The sequence below is a fragment of the Canis lupus genome, chromosome 12, assembly GCF_003254725.2.
Source record: "Canis lupus dingo isolate Sandy chromosome 12, ASM325472v2, whole genome shotgun sequence".
Lineage (NCBI taxonomy): Eukaryota > Metazoa > Chordata > Mammalia > Carnivora > Canidae > Canis > Canis lupus.
Window position 1 is genome coordinate 48,444,551 of NC_064254.1, and position 18,926 is coordinate 48,463,476.

Genomic DNA, 18,926 nt, shown 5'->3' on the forward strand with positions numbered 1-18,926 from the left:
AATAAGGAAGCCATCCCAGTAATTTATGTGTGAGATAAGGGTCTGAGGGACAAGGCTCATGGTGATAAGGTTATTGAGGGGAGGCAGACTGAAGAGATATTTAAGACAGAATCTCCAATCTGGGGTGTGAATGACTGTCAACAGAGAGAAAAGATATAAAAGGAGTCTCTGGTTCTCTGATGTTGGTGGGCAGTAGCACCATTTATTAGCTTGGGAAGGACAGGAGTTTACATCAGTCTTATACGCAGGGTAATGAGTACAGCTGGTGACGAGGAGTTTAGGGTTCTTTTGGGACTTAAAAGTATTGGAAAAAATAGCAAAGAGCTTCACAGGTGTGGCTGGAACTGAAGATTAAAGAATCATCAACACATAGTCAACTATGGAAGGGGTCTGTGGTATAAGGTCACTAAGGATGGGTATGTAAAATAAGAGAAGAAAACTAATAATAAAATCTGAGGAAAATCAACCTTTCAAGAATAAGTGGCAAAACTATAAAAAAGACTAAAAATAAACTACCATGGGCTCAAGAAAACAAAGAGAACATGGAGTCATCTACAACAAAAAAAGAAAGTTTCAAGACATGACTGTTCAGCTGTTTAAATGTCACATAATAATTAGAAGTGAAAGTCACTATTTGTTTAAGAGTGCATGAGGAGGACTCCAGATTGCAATGCAGTGAATGGGAATAAGTGAATTCAAGTATCAATCTTTCAAAAAATCAGCTGGGAAGAGGAAGGGGAAATATAAAACAAGAAGAAAGGTGTGGGGTTTTGTTTTTTTTTTTGGCGGGGGGGTGAATATCATTTAATATGAGAGACTTAAATATGTTTACAGGCTGAAAAGAACCGGGTTAATCACAGAGGTTGACAATAATGGATAACAAGGACACAACTGAAATGAAGTTTCTAAAGAGTAGATAAAAAATAGAGATCAACTTTGAACAGGAAACGATGCCCCTTAGAAATAAATGACTATAATCATGAAACTATAAATTCTATTATCTCCATTGCTTTTTAAGAAAAGGGGCCTCAAAAGTTACAGAAAGTTACACCTTTTGTCCAACATGAATCCTAACATATAACTTTTCCTTTTATTACTTTGTATTTCAGACCAATTTAAGCAACAAATATTCTAACTGTAAACATAGTTCTCACCTAAACCACTACTGTTTTTGCATCTAATTTTTACTCCAGCAAGATATTTTTACAAATAGAAAATGTAAGAATAACTGCCAACTAAGTGATTAAGTCATGTGATGAAATATAATTTAAGAAAGTAACACAGCTCTTTTAACATTCCTTATTATGCAAATATGTAAAGTTTTAGTCTTATTATACTTTAAAACATTAATAGATGACTAGAGTTTTAAAGTAAGATAATAAAATAATAAAAACCTCATTGAAACAAATCTCTGCAGAAAACTATGGAAGATCATATATTTGATGTTAAAAAAATTCACTGATTACTAGTATGATATGGCTTCAATGTTTAAAAAAAAAAGCGTTCAGTTTTCCTCAATTGATTATGAGAATGGGTCCACCTAGTGGCAAGAAAGCAGAGTTTACATCTAAAGATTAGCTCACTATTAACTATTTCAAGTCAACTCCTTATCAAAATTTGTCTTTGTTTTCGATGTAAGCTAATACAATGAAATAAGTTTATATGGCATGTCAAAAAATATTAACACTAATATACATATTAAGGGAAAACTTTTCTTTAAAAATCAAATGAAGAGAAGAAACAGGTGCACCTGGCTGGCTCAGTACAGAGCAAGTGACTCTGGATCTTGGGACTGTAAATTTGAGCCCCACATTCGTTATAGAAATTACCTAAAAATCTTTCAAAAAATAAAAAAGAGAACGAGAGAGAGAAACTATGTCTCCAGCAAAAGGACAGAAGGATGAGCTATAACAATAGGAATACATATCCTGGAAATATAAATTACGAAGAGGTGACTTAGAAAAGGTTAATGGCAAACTGTTTTTATTTTATTTATTTTTTTTTTTGGCAAACTGTTTTTAAATAAAGCCTTATTTCAATATACGTAATTTCCTTTTTATCTCACTAGTCAGATAAATTAATTTTTAGGATCTCAGACTAAATCAGTATTTCCCAGAGGACACCTGGCAATGTTAGGGGACATTTTTAATTGTCACAACTGGTGGGATGCCACTAGCATCCAGTGGGTAGAGGCCACTGATGCTGTTAAACATACTACAAAGCACAGGAGAGCCCTCCAAAATAAATTATCCAACCCAAAATGGCAATAGTGCTGAGGATGAAATGCTCTGGTCTAAAAGAGCAAAAAAAATAAGAACAGAAAAAAGAAACTAACAATTATTAAGAACTTATTCTATACAAAGTTATCTTAAATATTTTTTAAACCAAAAAAAAAGCTTTTTACCAAAATAAATATATGCTACTCATGAAAATACATATTCACGAATCTGTTACAGTATTGATAACTAGAAATACCTAAATTAGAGGTATTGGATACATATCTATCATACAATTTACTATTTACCAAGAAATCAGCTACTTCTCTTTTAACAGATTTTTTAATTTCTCCAGTCCCCAAAATTCTTATTCTGAAGACAGATATTTCTGTACATGCAAACAACAAATGCACTACAGCCTCCATGAAGAGCTATAAAAAAAATTAAGGTTTCTGGTAAATCATTTGGGGCCAAAACCTGACTTTATGTGACATTTATTTATAGTCTATTTTTCCTAGTGTAAATGAATATTCAGGGCAGTCCCAGTGGCCCAGCGGTTTTATCACCGCCTTCGGCCCAGGACGTGATCCTGGAGACATGGGATTGAGTCCCACATCAGGCTCCCTGCATGGAGCCTGCTTCTCCCTCTGCCTGCCTGCCTCTCTCTCTCTCTCTCTCTCTCTGTCATAGAGAAATAAATTAAAAATCTTTTAAAAAATGAATATTCATGTTTAACTGCAGAAATGTTAATGTGTTTAATTATGGAATGATCTCCAACACCAAGATTATCTCTAAATACTATTTTCTAAATAGGAACCACTAAAATGAACCAAACTCTTCAGAGAAATAACAGATGCTGTCTGGAAAACATCATGTGCCAGAGAACAAGGAAACCATCAGACTAATGGGTAATATCAAAAGAATATAGAAACCAACTGAAGAGGCTCCCATTGCCCTAGGTTGGAGCAGTTTGGACGTTAAGAATAAATGTTGAGCTGAGTGAAGTAAGTCAGTCGGAGAAGGACAAACATTATATGTTCTCATTCATGTGGGAAATATAAATAATAGTGAAAGGGAATATAAGGGAAGGGAGAAGAAATGTGTGGGAAATATCAGAAAGAGAGACATAACGTAAGACTGCTAACTCTGGGAAACGAACTAGGGGTAGTAGAAGGGGAGGAGGGCGGGGGGTGGGAGTGATTGGGTGACGGGCACTGGGGGTTATTCTGTATGTTGGTAAATTGAACACCAATAAAAAAAATAAAAATAAAAAAATAAAAAATAAAAAATTTAAAAAAAGATATAAAGTCATAAATGTTATATCTTTACCTTGCAAAAAAATAAATAAATAAATAAATGTTGACAGCAACTGATTTAAATACATCAACTATATAAAAATAATTCCAACAATACAACTGGACAATTTATAAGGGTAACTTATTTTCCTAAACCTAGGAGTGTTAATCTTTCTGAAATCATGACATCTTTTTCTGAATGTTAAAACTTTTTGTCCTCCTTGAATTCTTCAAGCGTATTTTTAGCATCTACCACTGCAATGATTTCTTTCAAGTAAGAAAACAGCTGTCACTCAAAGGCCATAGTGCTGTGTATCTTCCGGATGTATACCTAAATATAGGTGTATATATGTGCACTTGTTACATACAGTCTTGTGAATGTACCATAATACTGTATAGCATATATTGCATGTTATTGTTCTTCTGTTAAATAATAGTTGCATACTCTATAAACGACCTGCTTTTATCAGATATCAAATTCTGTTTTTATTACAAATGAAGCTGTGATGAAATTCCTTTCACATAAATCTTCATGTCCATCTCTACTTCCTTAAAATGAATTCTTAGATGTAGTCTTGATAAGTCAAAGTATATAAATGCTTTCAAAGATCTTTTTTTTTTTTTTAATTTTTATTTATTTATGATAGTCACACAGAGAGAGAGAGAGAGGCAGAGACACAGGCAGAGGGAGAAGCAGGCTCCATGCACCGGGAGCCCGACGTGGGATTCGATCCCGGGTCTCCAGGATTGCGCCCTGGGCCAAAGGCAGGCGCCAAACCACTGCGCCACCCAGGGATCCCTGCTTTCAAAGATCTTGAAAAATATCACCAAATGTCCCTCCAGAGAAGCAGTACCAAGTAACACCCTAACAATATGAGAGCACTCAATGTATCCAATCCTTGACATAATTTTTTAAATCCTTACAATCTGATGGGGGAAGGTAACAACTATATTTTAGTTGTATCTTTTGTTAACAAATGAAAAAAAATTTTTCATGTTTCTTGGCTATTTGTATTTTCTTTTATAGAAGTTGCATTTTCATTGTTTTCTGTATTTTGCCATTGGGATTATAAAATCTCTTTGCATATATACATATATTATTTTTTAAGATTTTATTTACTTATTTGAGAGAGAAAGCATGCAAGCAGGAAAAGGGAGAGGGACAAGCAGATTCCTTGCTGAGCGCTGAGCTAGATCTCACAACCCCAAGATCATAACCTGAGCCTCAGATACCAACCAACTGAGCCACCCAGGTGTCCCTCTTTGTATATTTTTTTTATCCGTCATATGCTTCAAATATTTTTCCAAACTTGTCAAATAATACTTGTGCTCTGTTTCTGTTATGTTTTATAGTTCAGAAATTATTTTTCATTTTTCATGAGTTAATATAGAAATCAGGGTAGCAACAACCTAGAGCCAGTGGCTCAGTGGTTGAGCGTCTGCCTTTGGCTCAGGGCATAATCCTGGGGCCCTGGGATCGAGTCCTCCATCAGGCTCCCCACAGGGAGCCTCCTTCTCCCTCCATCTATGTCTCTGCTTCTCTGCGTGTCTCTCATGAATAAATACATAAAATCTTAAGGAAAAAAAATACCTATTAGATGCATGACCAAAGGCAAACTACTTAATTTCTCTGAAACTTAATTTTCTTAACTGTAAAATGGGGATAACACCACATACTACATAGTTGTCATGAGGATTATATTCATTCATTTCTTCATTCATTCACTTATAGTTTACCATTATGTCTGCCAAGCAAAGAATAAGCACTCATTGATTACAGTAGGTACTATTACAGTAATGGAGAACACATTTTCATTTTTGACAGGAACACTCAAATTTAAGTGTACATAAAAAAGTCTCCAAAGATCCTTGTTTTTAAAAAACAAAAAAACAAAAACTGAATTCCTAGGCTTTAATCCCAGAGTTTTTGATTATGCAGATTCAGGATGAGACCCTAAAACAAATATTTCTAATAAGCATCCTCAGGTGATTCTCATGCAAGCAGTCCAGGGACACTGCTGTGGATTCTGCCTTTGGTTGATATATTGAAATATACTACCTTATCCCAGAATTAAATAAATACTGACCTATATTTTCTCCTATGTGTTTATGGGTCCTTTTAAAAATATTTAATCCATCTAAAATACATGTTATTATATAGTGGACTAATTGTTTCACACCATTTATTGAATAATCACACCTTCCCCCTACAATTTGGAAAACATATCCTCTACCACCAGGAAACTACTATAGTGTCCATTACTTTACCCTCTGCTTTACAAACTGGTAAGGACAATCCCCTCATTATTTTTGTTTTTCAAATTTTTCTTGCTCATAATATTGCCTCTTTCATTTGCCAAACAATGTTGTTCTGTGCTCAATATATGTTGACTTATGTTGAAGCAGTAAATTTTACAAATAAAAGAAATTAACTTCATAATAATTGTTCCAAAGTTTCATTGGGATTTTGCTTAGAATTACACTAAAAATTGAAATTAACTTGGAAACAAATATCTCTCTCTTTCTTCGAGTCTTTTAAACATCCAAGTATATTTTCTTCATAAAGACCTCCTACACTTAATAACTTTATTCCTTGGTATCATGTACTTCTGTTACAGAAAAGAGAAGTGGTTTAGAGTATGAACTTAAAACTAAGATTGCTTAGGATATGACCTACGCTCTAACCATTACTAGTTGTGTGAATGACCTTGAATAAGTCACTTAATCTTCCCAATCTTCAATTTCTCATCATAAAATGAGGGTGACAATAAATTCCGTGTAAAAAGACTGTTGTAAGAAGAAAAGGAGACACTGAATGTAAAACAGTTTACAGAGTGACTAGCACAGAAGAAATGCTCCATAAATGTTAATCAGTATTATTAATAAGATTAGTAAGACCATCCTCTAATTTTATTTTCTATTTACTGTTTATTTGCAAGAAAGTCGATATTTTCTTATTTATCTGTGTTCAAATATATCCCCTGTACTTTCTTACTATTTCTAATAGTTTTTCACTTAATTCTCTGTATAGGGAAAATGTTAGCTACTTAAAACTTTAAAAAGAAGAAATTGCGGGGATCCCTGGGTGGCTCAGAGGTTTAGCACCTGCCTTCGGCCCAGGACATGATCCTGGAGTCCCAGGATCGGGTCCCGCATCGGGCTCCCTGCATGGAGCCTGCTTCTCCCCTCTGCCTATGTCTCTGCCTCTCTCTCTCTTTCTTTCTCTGTGTCTCTCATGAATACATTTTTTAAAAATCTTTAAAAAAAAAAAAAAAGAAGAAGAAGAAATTGCAAAAGAAAATATATTGACAACAAAAGTTTTAAAATATTACCTTAAAAATTAAAAGGCAAATCAAATGTAAAAACTTTCCAAAAGTACATATAAGAGGTTAACTTGGGGATCCCTGGGTGGCTCAGTGGTTTAGCGCCTGCCTTCGGCCCAGGGCGTGATCCTGGAGTCCCAAGATCGAGTCCCACATCAGGCTCCCCGCATGGAGCCTGCCTCTCCCTCTGCCTGTGTCTCTGCCTCTCTCTCTCTCTCTCTCTCTCTGTGTCTCTCATGAATGAATAAGTAAAATATTAAAAAAAACAAAAAAAAGAAGAAGTTAACTTATGGCATCTAACTATCACGAGAAAAAAATTATTCAATAAGCTACAAAAAAACAAATAGTTGGTTATATAAAAAACATTTAAATTAGATCCTCAATTCAAATCATATATCAATATAAATATCTGAAAGAACAAAGAAAATCAAAGCTAAAAATCAAACCTTAAAAATTCTAGAAGACCATTAGTAGCACTGTTTATAATAGAAAAAAAAATGAAAATAAACCAAATGTCATTTTAAGTAACTGTCCGTTTTAATTTACCTATTTAATACATTTAGTGTTTATTATCTGCCTTCCTCCCACATCCCCTCCCCCTGCTCCCAGTCCATGCTAAAATATAAGCTCCAGGGAACCCTGGGTGGCGCAGCGGTTTGGCGCCTGCCTTTGGCCCAGGGCGCGATCCTGGAGACCCGGGATCGAATCCCACGTCGGGCTCTCGGTGCATGGAGCCTGCTTCTCCCTCTGCCTATGTCCCTGCCTCTCTCTCTCTCTGTGACTGTCATAAATAAATAAAAATGTTAAAAAAAAAAAAAATTTAAAATATAAGCTCCAATAGAGCAAAGACTTTTTTATTTTCTCCACTGATATGTTCCAAGAGCCAATACCTTACAAAGAGTAGCAATCAATAAATATCTGCTGAACTAGTTGTCCATCAACAGGAAAATGGATAAACTATATGATATTCATGATAGAATACTATACAGCAGCCAAATATGAACCACAGTTACACACATCATCATGAATCACTCTTAGAAATACAATACTGAGTGAAAAAAAGAGTTTCACTCAGGGACACCTGGGTGGCTCAGTGGTTGAGCGTCTGCCTTTGGCTCAGGTCATAATCTCAGGGTCCTGGGATCAAGTGCCGCATCAGCTCCCCAAAGGGAGCCTGCTTCTCCCTCTGCCTTTGCCTCTGCCTCTCTCTCTCTGTGCCTCTCATGAACAAATAAATAAAAAAAATTTTCTAAATATATTTTCAGGACACCTGGGTGGCTCAGCAGTTTGGCGCCTGCCTTCGGCCGAAGGTATAATTCTGGAGATACGGGATTGAGTACCACGTCAGGCTCCCTGCATGGAGCCTGCTTCTCTCTCTGCCTGTCTCTCTGCCTCTCTCTCTGTATCTCTCATGAATAAAATAAAATTTAAAAAAAAATTTTTTTCATAGTATACACAGTATAAAATGCAAAATTATAAAAAATAAATATGCAGTGTTTAAGGTAAAGTTTCCCAGTAGTATACCTGAAGAGGGGCAATTAGGGCTTTATCTCAAAAACTGTAAAAATTACAAAAATGTATTTCATAGTTCACAAAAGTTAGTCTATTATTCTAACTACTTTAATCACTTTTCTCAGTGATTACTTAAAAAAGAAAAAAAATTTTCTGTATCACCTCACTTGCAAAAAAGAAAATGGAAACCCAATCACAAAATAAAATATTTAAAGAGTGGTAAAGTAAGACATACCTATAAGTTCTGGAGGGTTTCTTTCATTAAACCGCTCACACAGACGAATAAATGTCTCAGTATTCTCAGTTGTAGGGCACTCACCATGTCTAGTAATACGGAAACATTTTTTTTTTTGAAAAAGAAGAAATTGCAAATTTCAGCAAAAGGTTTCAATATTAAATAAAGAATCTTAATACATGACTTACCCTTTACACTGAAGTTTTATGTATTTGATTCCTTCTTTTTCTATGTCATTTCTGTCATAGAACCTTGAAGTATTTGTTAGGTCCACTAACAAGCCCATCTTAACCTTAAAAAAAAAAAAGAAAGAAAGAAAGAAAGAAAGAAAGAAAAAAGGAAGATTTACTAGTAACTGAATTTGTTCCAAAACAAACTGACGAAATGGCAATACTCCAGTTTAACCATCTATATTGAGAGAGATTTTATGTTCACTCTGCCAATAAACTATTGACAAGAGCATCAGTTACTGAAGTTTTATTCAAGGTACCAGAACTTAAAAGGCACTCAATGAAATAAATTAACCCCCAAACTAATGATGGAACTAGAACAGAAGCAAAACTTACTCCACTTCAACATCCTAAAAGTCTACCTAAAAAAGCAAACATGGATGCAGTTTTCTGCATCCACCCGACTTATGATTTATTAGCAAGACAATACAGCAAGAATAGCATCTGTGTGAAATACACCCCATACCCAGGCACACATCAACTCAGCATTCTAAACAGCTATCACTACATCACAAGCTAGGCAGCTAATTCTAAAGTGAGTACCATATATGATAAAAAGTATGTACAGTCAAAATTCTTTTGTAAATCCCTTAAATAGTCAATAGAGAACAGTACACATGGCCATAACTATACATCTCATTGAAGACTTAATCTCACCTCTTAGCCAGTTTTTCTTCCTGCACTGGAACTAAAATCATTATTTCTTCTGTTCACCATCAATTGATATAGTTGGCTTGTGATCAGAGGCCAAGTGGTTTAAAAAATCTTTCACAACTAGAATCATCTTCAGACTAGTAAGAGAGTCTCACTAAGATATGTACATCCAAACTGAGCCAAGTTAAAGAACAGTTAATTCATACATCCTCGGGCGTCTGAGTTGCTCAGTTGGTTAAGCAACTGCCTTAAGCTCAGGTCATGATCTCAGGGTCCTGGGATGGAGCCCCTACCTCAGGCTTCCTACTGAGGAAGCCTGCTTCTCCCTCTCTCCTGCCCCTGTTGATGTTCTCTCTCACCATCTCTCTAATAAATAAATTAAAATTTTAAAAAAATTAAGGAGCACCTTAATTTTTTTTTTTAAGATTTTATTTATTTATTCATGAGAGACACACAGAGAGAGGCAGAGACACAGGCAGAGGGAGAAGCAGGCTCCATGCAGGGAGCCCGACGTGGGACTCAATCCCGGGACTCCAGGATCACAGCCTAGGCCAAAGGCGGGTGCCAAACCGCTGAGCCACCCAGGGATCCCAAGGAGCACCTTAATTAATTAATTTTTAAAAAATTAAGGCTCAATCAGTTAAGCGTCTGCCTTCAGCTCAGGTCACGATCGCAGGGTCCTGGGATGGAGCCCTGCATCAGTGCTCACTGTTCAGCAGGGGAGTCTGCTTGTCCCTCTCCCACTGACCTTCACCCCCCTCATGCTCTTTCTCTCTCACTCTGCTTTCTCTCAAATAAATTCTTTAAAATAAATAAATAATGGGAGCACACGGGTGTCTCCATGGTTGAGCATCTTGCCTTTGGCTTAGGTCATGATCCCGGGGTCCTGGTTTACAGTCCTGCATCAGGCTCCCCGCGGGGAGTCTGCTTCTCCCTCTGCCTATGTCTCTGCCTCTCATGAATAAATAAATGAAATTTTTTAAATTAAATAAATAAAATAAATTTTAAAAATAAAAAATTCATACATCCTCTATCCTATTTTGAAGCACATTATTCTCTGGGAAGAATGGCAAGAGAAACAATCTGCACTTTTTTTTTTTTAAGATTTTTTATTTATTTATTCATGAGAGACACAGAGAAAGAAACATAGACAGAGGGAGAAGCAGGCTCCTCACAGGGAGCCCGAAGCAGGACTTGATTCCCGGACCAGGATCACGCTCTGAGCCAAAGGCAGATGCTGAGCCACCCAGATGTCCCCAATCTGCACTTTTTAAATTGTTATTTTTCTCTCTTTTATTGTTGCTGATTTTACTGAGTACCTATTATTGGATGTGCCTAAAGGAGATTGGTCTACATAATGTTTTGACTCCATTCTTAGAAAGAAAAATAGCAAAAGTATTTATATTTCACGCACAACAAAACTAACAAAACTTTTTTCCAAAATACTAACTAGCTGCCATAATGTGCTCACTGATTTTGCCAGATTCTTTAGTTTAAGTACAGATGAGAGATCAATCTACCCATCAAGAGAGTTCTTACTTACAGGAAATGTATTTTTTTATGACATTTTCTACAATATGCCACCCCTGGACCTACTTCTTTTCTCACAGAGCTTCAGCAGTGATCTCAATTCCTTCAAAGGACATATATTGTCAAACACAGAGGTTTAGATCTCATTAATACAGCTTCTCAGTGAGTTAGAATTACAACTCATGGGCAGCCCTGGTGGCGCAGCGGTTTGGCTCCGCCTGCAGCCTGGGGTGTGATCCTGGAGACCCAGGATCAAGTCCCACTTCGGGCTCCCTGCATGGAGCCTGCTTCTCCCTCTCCCTGTGTCTCTGCCTCTCTCTCTCTGTGTCTAAGAATAAATAAATAAAATCTTTAAAAAAAAAAAAAAAAAAAGAATTAGAACTCACGTTGTGTGTATCCAGGTCCAAAATAAGAAATGGATGTAAAGTGGAAATGGGCAAGAAAATATGAAGTTTCTAACTACATAGGAAACTTTAGCCAAGGAAATGGAGAAACTGTACCGTATGACTTGACTGCCTGAAGCCCCATATATGTGTATGTGTGTATGTGTGAGATGTGTCTATATAGGTAACATGTTATGTGTGAATCTGTCTGCATACACATATACATATATATTACATATACATATTTATTTTTCATAATAGTCCCAATCCATGAAGTAAGAATAATAATAGTATCTACCTCATGGAGTTGTTATAAGATTCAATAAAGGCCTTATTCTGTGCCAAGCACTATTCTACGTGCTTTATATACACTAATTTTATTTACAGATGAGGAAACTGAAACAGGAAGAGATTATGTAACTTGCCCACAAAGCTGCAAGTGGCAAACTGGAAATCAAAGCCAGAATATATGGCTTCTAAGCCTAAACTCTTACAATACCAACCAGGAAATATTTAATGCTCTATAAATGTTAACTATGATTTAATTCATATCACTATTGATAATGAAAATAAAAGTTTAAAGTTTACAAAAAATATAAATACGCAAAAAAACTACACCAAGAAAAGGAGTAACAGGTTTTCAAAATCTAAGTGACAATTTTTCTCCCATGATAGAAGCCCTTGGGTAGGGCAGCCCAAGTGGCTCAGCGGTTTAGCGCCACCTTCAGCCCAGAGCATGATCCTGGAGACCTGGGATCCAGTCCCACATTGGGCTCCCTGCATGGAGCCTGCTTCTCCCTCTGCCTGTGTCTCTACCTCTCTCTCTCTCTTTCTCTCTCTCTCTGTCTCTCTCATGAATAAATAAATAAATAAAATCTTTAAAAAAAAAAAAAAGAAGCCCTTGGGTAATGGGTATTAATATTAGACTAATGTACTAAAATAGAAGAGTACAAACAGTAGTGTTACAAGTTGAATTATGTCCCCTAAAAGGATATGTTCAAGTGCTAAATCCTATACCTGTGAATGAGACCTTATCTGGAAATAGGGCTAGAGAGTCTTTACAAATATAATCAAGTTAAGATGAGATCATACTGCATTAGGGTGTCCTTAAAAGACAGAAACTTAGACACACACAGGGAGATGTCAATAACAAGAGACAACCCACAAAGCTGCAAGCCAAGGAATATCAAGGATCACTGGTATTAACCAGAAGCTAGCTAGCAGAAAAGAACGAATGGAAAAGATTCTCCTTCTAAGCCTCCAGAAGGAACCAACCTTTCCAATACCTTGATTTAGAACTTCCTGCATCCAGAACTGTGAGAGAATAAATGTCTGCTGTTTTAAGCCACTCATTTCATAGTAATTTGTTACAGTAGCTTTAGGAAACGAATCAGTATGATGTCAGATTAATATAAAAAATTAAAAAGTTTCATTTGGGAAAGTAGTTTGGCCCTTTCTTATAAAATTAGCTATGCACACTGCAATCATACTCTTGAACATTTACCCCAGAAAAATGAAAACTGTACATGAATGTTTACATAGCTTTATTTGCAATACCCTGCAACTGGAAATAACTCAAATTGGTTAAATGGTTATTTAAGCATTCAATGAGAGAAGAGTTAAATAAACCCTGATACATCCATATAAGTAAATACTATTCAACAAAAAGAAAAACTTTTTGTTGAAACATACAACAACTTGGATGGCCCTCAAGGGTATTATGCTTAGTGAAAAAAGCCAATCCCAAAAGGCCACATACTGTTTTGTTTTTTAAAGATTTTTTTTTAAATGTATTCATGAGAGAGAGAGAGAGAGAGAGAGAGAGAGAGAGAGAGGCAAAGACATAGGCAGAGGGAGAAGCAGGCTCCATGCAGGGAGCCTGACGTGGGACTCGATCCTGGGTCTCCAGGATCAGGCCCTGGGTTGGAGGCGGCACTAAACCACTGAGCCACCCGGGCTGCCTGGCCACATACTGTTTTATTCCATTTATGTAATTTTCAAAATGACAAAATTATAGAGATGGAAAATGGATTAGCAGGTACAAATGTACAGAGATGGGGGTGAGTAGAGTCTAGCCATAAAGGGATAGCATGTGAGAATTCCTCTGTGGAGATGAAACAGTTCTGTGACTAACACCAAATCTATACATTGGATCAAAATGCAGAGAACTATATACATATACACAAAAATGAACACATATAAAAACTCTAAAAACTAAATAAGGTCTGTAATCAATTCAACAGTACTATACAAATGTCAATTTCCTGCTTTGATGTTATACTACAATTATGTAAGATGTCACCATTGGGAAAAGCTAGGGGGAGGGTTCACAGAATTCTATGTACAATTTTTACCACTTCCTCTTAGTCAATAAATTGTTTCAAAATAAGAAGTATTTTTAAGCCACTTGAAGAATGAGAGAGAGATAAAGTATACTAAATCAATACCAAAAGGTTTTGATTCTTACCTTCAGACTCTTTAGATAATTTGAGAGCATACTGGGATGGAATCGATTTTCTTCAGCAACTTGACTATCATATCTTGGTCCTAACATTGTCTTCAGAGGTAAGAATCTTCCTAAACATTAAGACAGGTAACAATTTTCATTAAAGAAAATGTTCCAGGTTGAAACCATAATTAGCAATTCTCAAAATCACTTTCTTTTTTTTTTTTTTTAATACTTTTATTTATGCATGAGAGACATAGAGAGAGAAAGAGGCAGAGACACAGGCAGAGGGAGAAGCAGGCCCCATGCCGGGAGCCCGACGTGGGACTGGATCCCAGGTCTCCAGGATCAGGCCTGGGCTGAAGGTGGCGCTAAACCGCTAAGCCACCGGGGCTGCCCCTCTTCTTTTTTATTTTTGTTTAAAGATTTATTTATTTATTTATGATAGACATAGAGAGAGAGGCAGAGACACAGGAGGAGGGAGAAGCAGGCCCCATGCCAGGAGCCTGACGCGGGACGCGATCCCGGGACCCCAGGATCGCGCCCTGGGCCAAAGGCAGGTGCCAAACTGCTGAGCCACCCAGGGATCCCGTCTTCTTTTTTAAAAAAATATTTTTATTTATTTATTCATGAGAGACACAGAGAGAGAGGCAGAGACACAGGCAGAGGCAGAGGGAGAAGCAGGCTCCATGCAGAGAGCCCATGCAGGACTCAGTCCCAGGTCTCCAGGATCACACCCTGGGCCAAAGGCAGATGCTCAACCACTGAGCCACTCAGGCGTACCATAAAATCACTGTCTTAAAACGTTTTAAATGGAACTGTTCACGATGTATTCTCAGTACAAACCATACTTTTAAAAGTATCACCTTAGAATTTTTAAGGACAACATAAATTCCAAAAATTGACAATCAAATAGAATAGCAAGAGAAAGGGGCGCCTGAGTGGTTCAGTCAGTTGAGCATCCCAGTCTCGGTTTCAGCTCAGGTCATGATCTCAGGGTCATAGGATCCAGCCCCACAAGAGGCTGTGCCCAGTAGGGAGTCGGCTTGAGGTTTTTTTTTTTCTCCCTTGAGATATTTTTCTCCGTTCCACTCCCTCCTCTTCTGTTCCTCCCCCAGCTTGTGTGCAAGCACATGCGTTTAAGTTTGAGGCACCGGTATGAACAAAATAGGTAAAGCAGATTAAGAGGTATAAACTTCCAGTTGCAAAATAAATAAATCACAGGGATGAAAAGTGCAGCATAGAGCAGAGTCAATAATATTTTAATGACATTGTATGATGACAGATGGTAACTACACTTATTGTGGTAAGCACTACATAATGCAAAGAATTGTCAAATCACTATGTACACCTGAAACTACTATAACATTGTATGTCAACTATACTTCATCAATAAAAATTATTTTAATTTTATATTGGCTAATAGTTTAAAAAAAGACTAAGGTTTTAAACTACTACATTAAAAAGTTATTGCCTTAAAGCCTTTAAAAATATAATAATAGAAAACTGATAATGGAGTACATTAAATCAGTCTTTAAAATTTCTAATTATACTTCTTTACTGTAAGGTTAAAACTTTCTCCATCATATAAGCTTTATCCTGCATTCCAAGATAGGGATCATACTGAGAAGCATGCTAACCAAAATCACTCTTTTTTTTCTTTAAGATTTTATTTATTTATTCATGAGAGACACAGAGAGAGGCAGAGACATAGGCAGAGGGAGAAGCAGGCTCCCTGCAGGGAGCCCAATGCGGAACTCGATCCCAGGACCCCAGGATCAGGATCTGAGCCAAAGACAGACACTCAACCACTGACCCACCCAGGTGCCCCCAAAATCACTCATTAAACAACTATCAGTGATCATAATTTCAGCAAGACTAACTGACCTTTTTGGCCTTTTATTTTCCCTGAATCATAGTATAAGCATAGGAGGAGTCACCTTATATAATCAATTTTAAAATCAACTATTTTAACTGATTTATATCCTAAAACTCAATAATATCAGTAAGAATATCTACGTAAAATAACATGAGTGAAATCTTAACATCTATCCAGAGACTTTTTTTTTTAAGATTTATTTATTTATTTATTTATGAGAGAGAGAGAGAGAGAGAGAGAGAGAGGCAGAGACACAGGCAGAGGGAGAAGCAGGCTCCATGCCAGGAGCCCGATGCAGGACTCGATCCCGGGACTCCAGGATCACACCCTGGGCCAAAGGCAGGCGCCAAAGCGCTGAGCCACTCAGGGATCCCCTATCCAGAGACTTTAACCTAAATTTCATAAAACATAATTTTTTAAATGTTTATGTTTTATGCAACAAACCACTCAAGATCACCAATAACCTCCACAATGCTAAATCCAATGCTCAGTTCTCAAACAACTGGTCACTTTTAAATTCAAGATCATTTTTTAATTCAATTTAATTTTTAATTCCTGAATCACTTTTTCACTTGGCTTTCAGGATACTACATATTCTTGGTTTTCCTCCTATCTCTCTGGCCTCTACTTCTCAATCTCCTTTACTGGCTCCTCCTTACCTCCCTGACCCCTCAATGTTTTGTCCCAGGGCCCTGTCCTTGGACCTCCTTTCTATCAACATTCACTTACCTGGTGTCTCATCTGATCTCACAGCTTTAAAAGCCATCAATGTGCTGCTGACTCAAAATGTGTATCTCCAGTCCAAACCTCTCCCTGAACTCTAGGCTCGGATATCAAACTGCTTACCTGACTTCATCTCTACTTGATGTCTAACAGATGTCTCAGACCTGATCTCCAAACCTGAGCTCTCGCTATGTAAGGTCTAAAAGATGCTCCTCTCGTGGTCTTCCCCATCTCAGCATATGTAACACTAGTTTTTTCAGTAGTCTCAGGCCAAACCTTTGGCATTATCCTTGACTCCTCTCTTTTTCTCATACTCCAAGCTTAATCCATCAACAAATCCCTTGGCTCTATCTTCAAAATATATCTAGAATCTGAGCACTTATCACCTCTACCATCAACTCACTTAACTTACTACAACAAATATTTAATGAGTACTTACAACATACCAAGCACTGTTCTAGGTACATGAAACATGTCAGTGAAAAGAAAAAAACAGGTAAAAATCTCTGCCTTCATAGAGTTTACACTCTATTGGGGAAAAATAAACCATAAATAAGAAACAAAATAAGTAAATAATACATGTTAGAAGATTAATCCCACTAGGCCCTCTCTCTCTCCTTCATTGTTGTCTCAGAGGTCCAATCTTCTTTCATCAACTCCTCCAGTCTTCACTTTCCTTATCCAATGTCAGAGTCCACAGCTGATCATCATAGTCAGTCCCCTCTAAATACCCTTAACTTCCTTGATCCTCCATATCACTCAGCCACATTTACCTGAGAAAAACCAAGACCTCCATAAACTCAACCACCTGCCTTCTTTGGGCCTATACCTATGCAGCTCAGGGCTCCCAGAGAAAACCTCACCATATAGCAGATGGCTGACACTATAAACTGTGTCTAAATCATCTCCTTAGCCCTAAAGACTAGCACAAAGTTGACTCTCAAATATTTGCTAGGTAAAATGACTCCAAAGTCACCATCTCTATCACAAAACTGTTTCATATTACATTCCTAAAGTTAGTTCCAAGTAAGTTCTTCACACATAGAAAGCACAAGATAATTTTTTGTTGAATGATCTACCTTTGAGAAACAAGAATTTTGCTTTCCTCAAAGTGTTTACCTGAAATCTATCACTCATAGTTGAAAAAAAGAATTTTTCAGAAATAAAGCTTGGCCCTATTTCAAAGAGCCCTCTCCCACTGGAAGTCTGGTTTAATCAGATGTAATTTCATAGTGGAACAGATTAAATATAATTAGTACCATCTTCCTTCTGATTCAGGAAAATTATGAACATCTAGTACTATTGAAATGTATCCCAATGTTTACAGTGAGAAAATGTAAGCAGCCATAACACATTTTCCTAAATATGCCACATACCAAGGAAATTATACAATAGCATGAATTACTTTTAAAATCAGAAAAAAAAAGAGAAAGAAATAGCTAGAAAATGGAATGTGAAATATTCCTTATTTTTCACTAAAGCTTTCAAGAATATAGCTAGTATCTCTTGCTTTACCCACTATAAAACATTGCTAACCCTGCATTTCTAAAATACACAATGTGGCATGAACATTTGTACGTTGTGTTCATTTTACTTTCTAATAAGCATTAGAAGCTGAAGCTGTATTGATTACTAGTAAAGATCTAGTATGACTGTCAGAAGGCCTGGAGTTCTGTCCAGAGATCACAATTAATCTGATAGGTGAGCTTAGTATCTCACTGGAACACAACAATTAAGAGTCTAATTTTTGGAGGCCAAAATATTCTAATACAATAATAAGTAAAAGCTTTATTCCCAGGCCCTTCATTCCCAGCAAAAGGGAGAAAAAAAAGGCACACAAGTCTATTTCTCAGAGAAACATAAAGCTGCCTGAAGTTAGCACCTTACCTGCTGCTATCTACCCCAAGTCAGTGCTACATTTGTTCCATTTATCTAACAGTAAATCAGTATTCTGAACTTTGTCACTGCCAGCCTGCAGATTACATTACAATTCTGATTTTTTAACCATTTTTCTAACTCCAAACAAACAAACAAACAAAAAATCACTTCAACAAGAACTTCTTTATGATCTTGTTTTTCTCACAAATCAGTGTAGTGGATAACCCTAATGGAAGAATCCAGGGAGCATGCTCCGAGCTAGAAAGGAACCAGACATCTAAGTTTAGAGGTTCCTTCATAACTCCACAAAGAAAACCACACGTAAAAAAGAATGGATTCACTATAAAGTTAGGGATGTAAGGAGAAAAAGTCAAAACAGCTAGGGAGTAAGACCTACAAAAAAAAATTTAAAGAACTGTGATGAATTTATTTGAATAAGTGTGATGATTATCAAGTACAACTCTTTATTACAAGTGAATATGCATATAAAAACAGAGCAGGGGCACTTAGGTGGCTCAGTCGGTTAAGCAGCCAACTCTTGATTTCAGCTCAGGTCATAATCTCAGGGTGGTGAGATCAAGCCCCGCATCAGGCTCCACACTCAGCAGGGAGTCAGAACCTG

The 18,926-nt window shown here is 36.8% G+C and overlaps 1 protein-coding gene across 6 annotated transcripts in view; it reads right to left on the reverse strand.

Annotated features, from left to right (window-relative positions):
- The window catches only part of RNGTT (RNA guanylyltransferase and 5'-phosphatase), a 362,295-nt gene that overhangs the window by 308,813 nt on the left and 34,556 nt on the right, over window positions 1–18,926 (reverse strand). For all 6 annotated transcript variants that reach the window (XR_007401296.1, XM_025444846.3, XM_049092354.1 and 3 more), the window contains exons 2-4: window positions 13,846–13,955; window positions 8,770–8,873; window positions 8,582–8,670 (exon numbers count right to left, since the gene is read on the reverse strand). Coding sequence is in view for 5 of the 6 variants with exons in the window: in XM_049092354.1 (XP_048948311.1) it covers window positions 8,582–8,670; window positions 8,770–8,873; window positions 13,846–13,955 (303 nt within the window). In the remaining variant the exon portion in view is untranslated. The remainder of the gene's footprint in view (window positions 1–8,581; window positions 8,671–8,769; window positions 8,874–13,845; window positions 13,956–18,926) is intronic.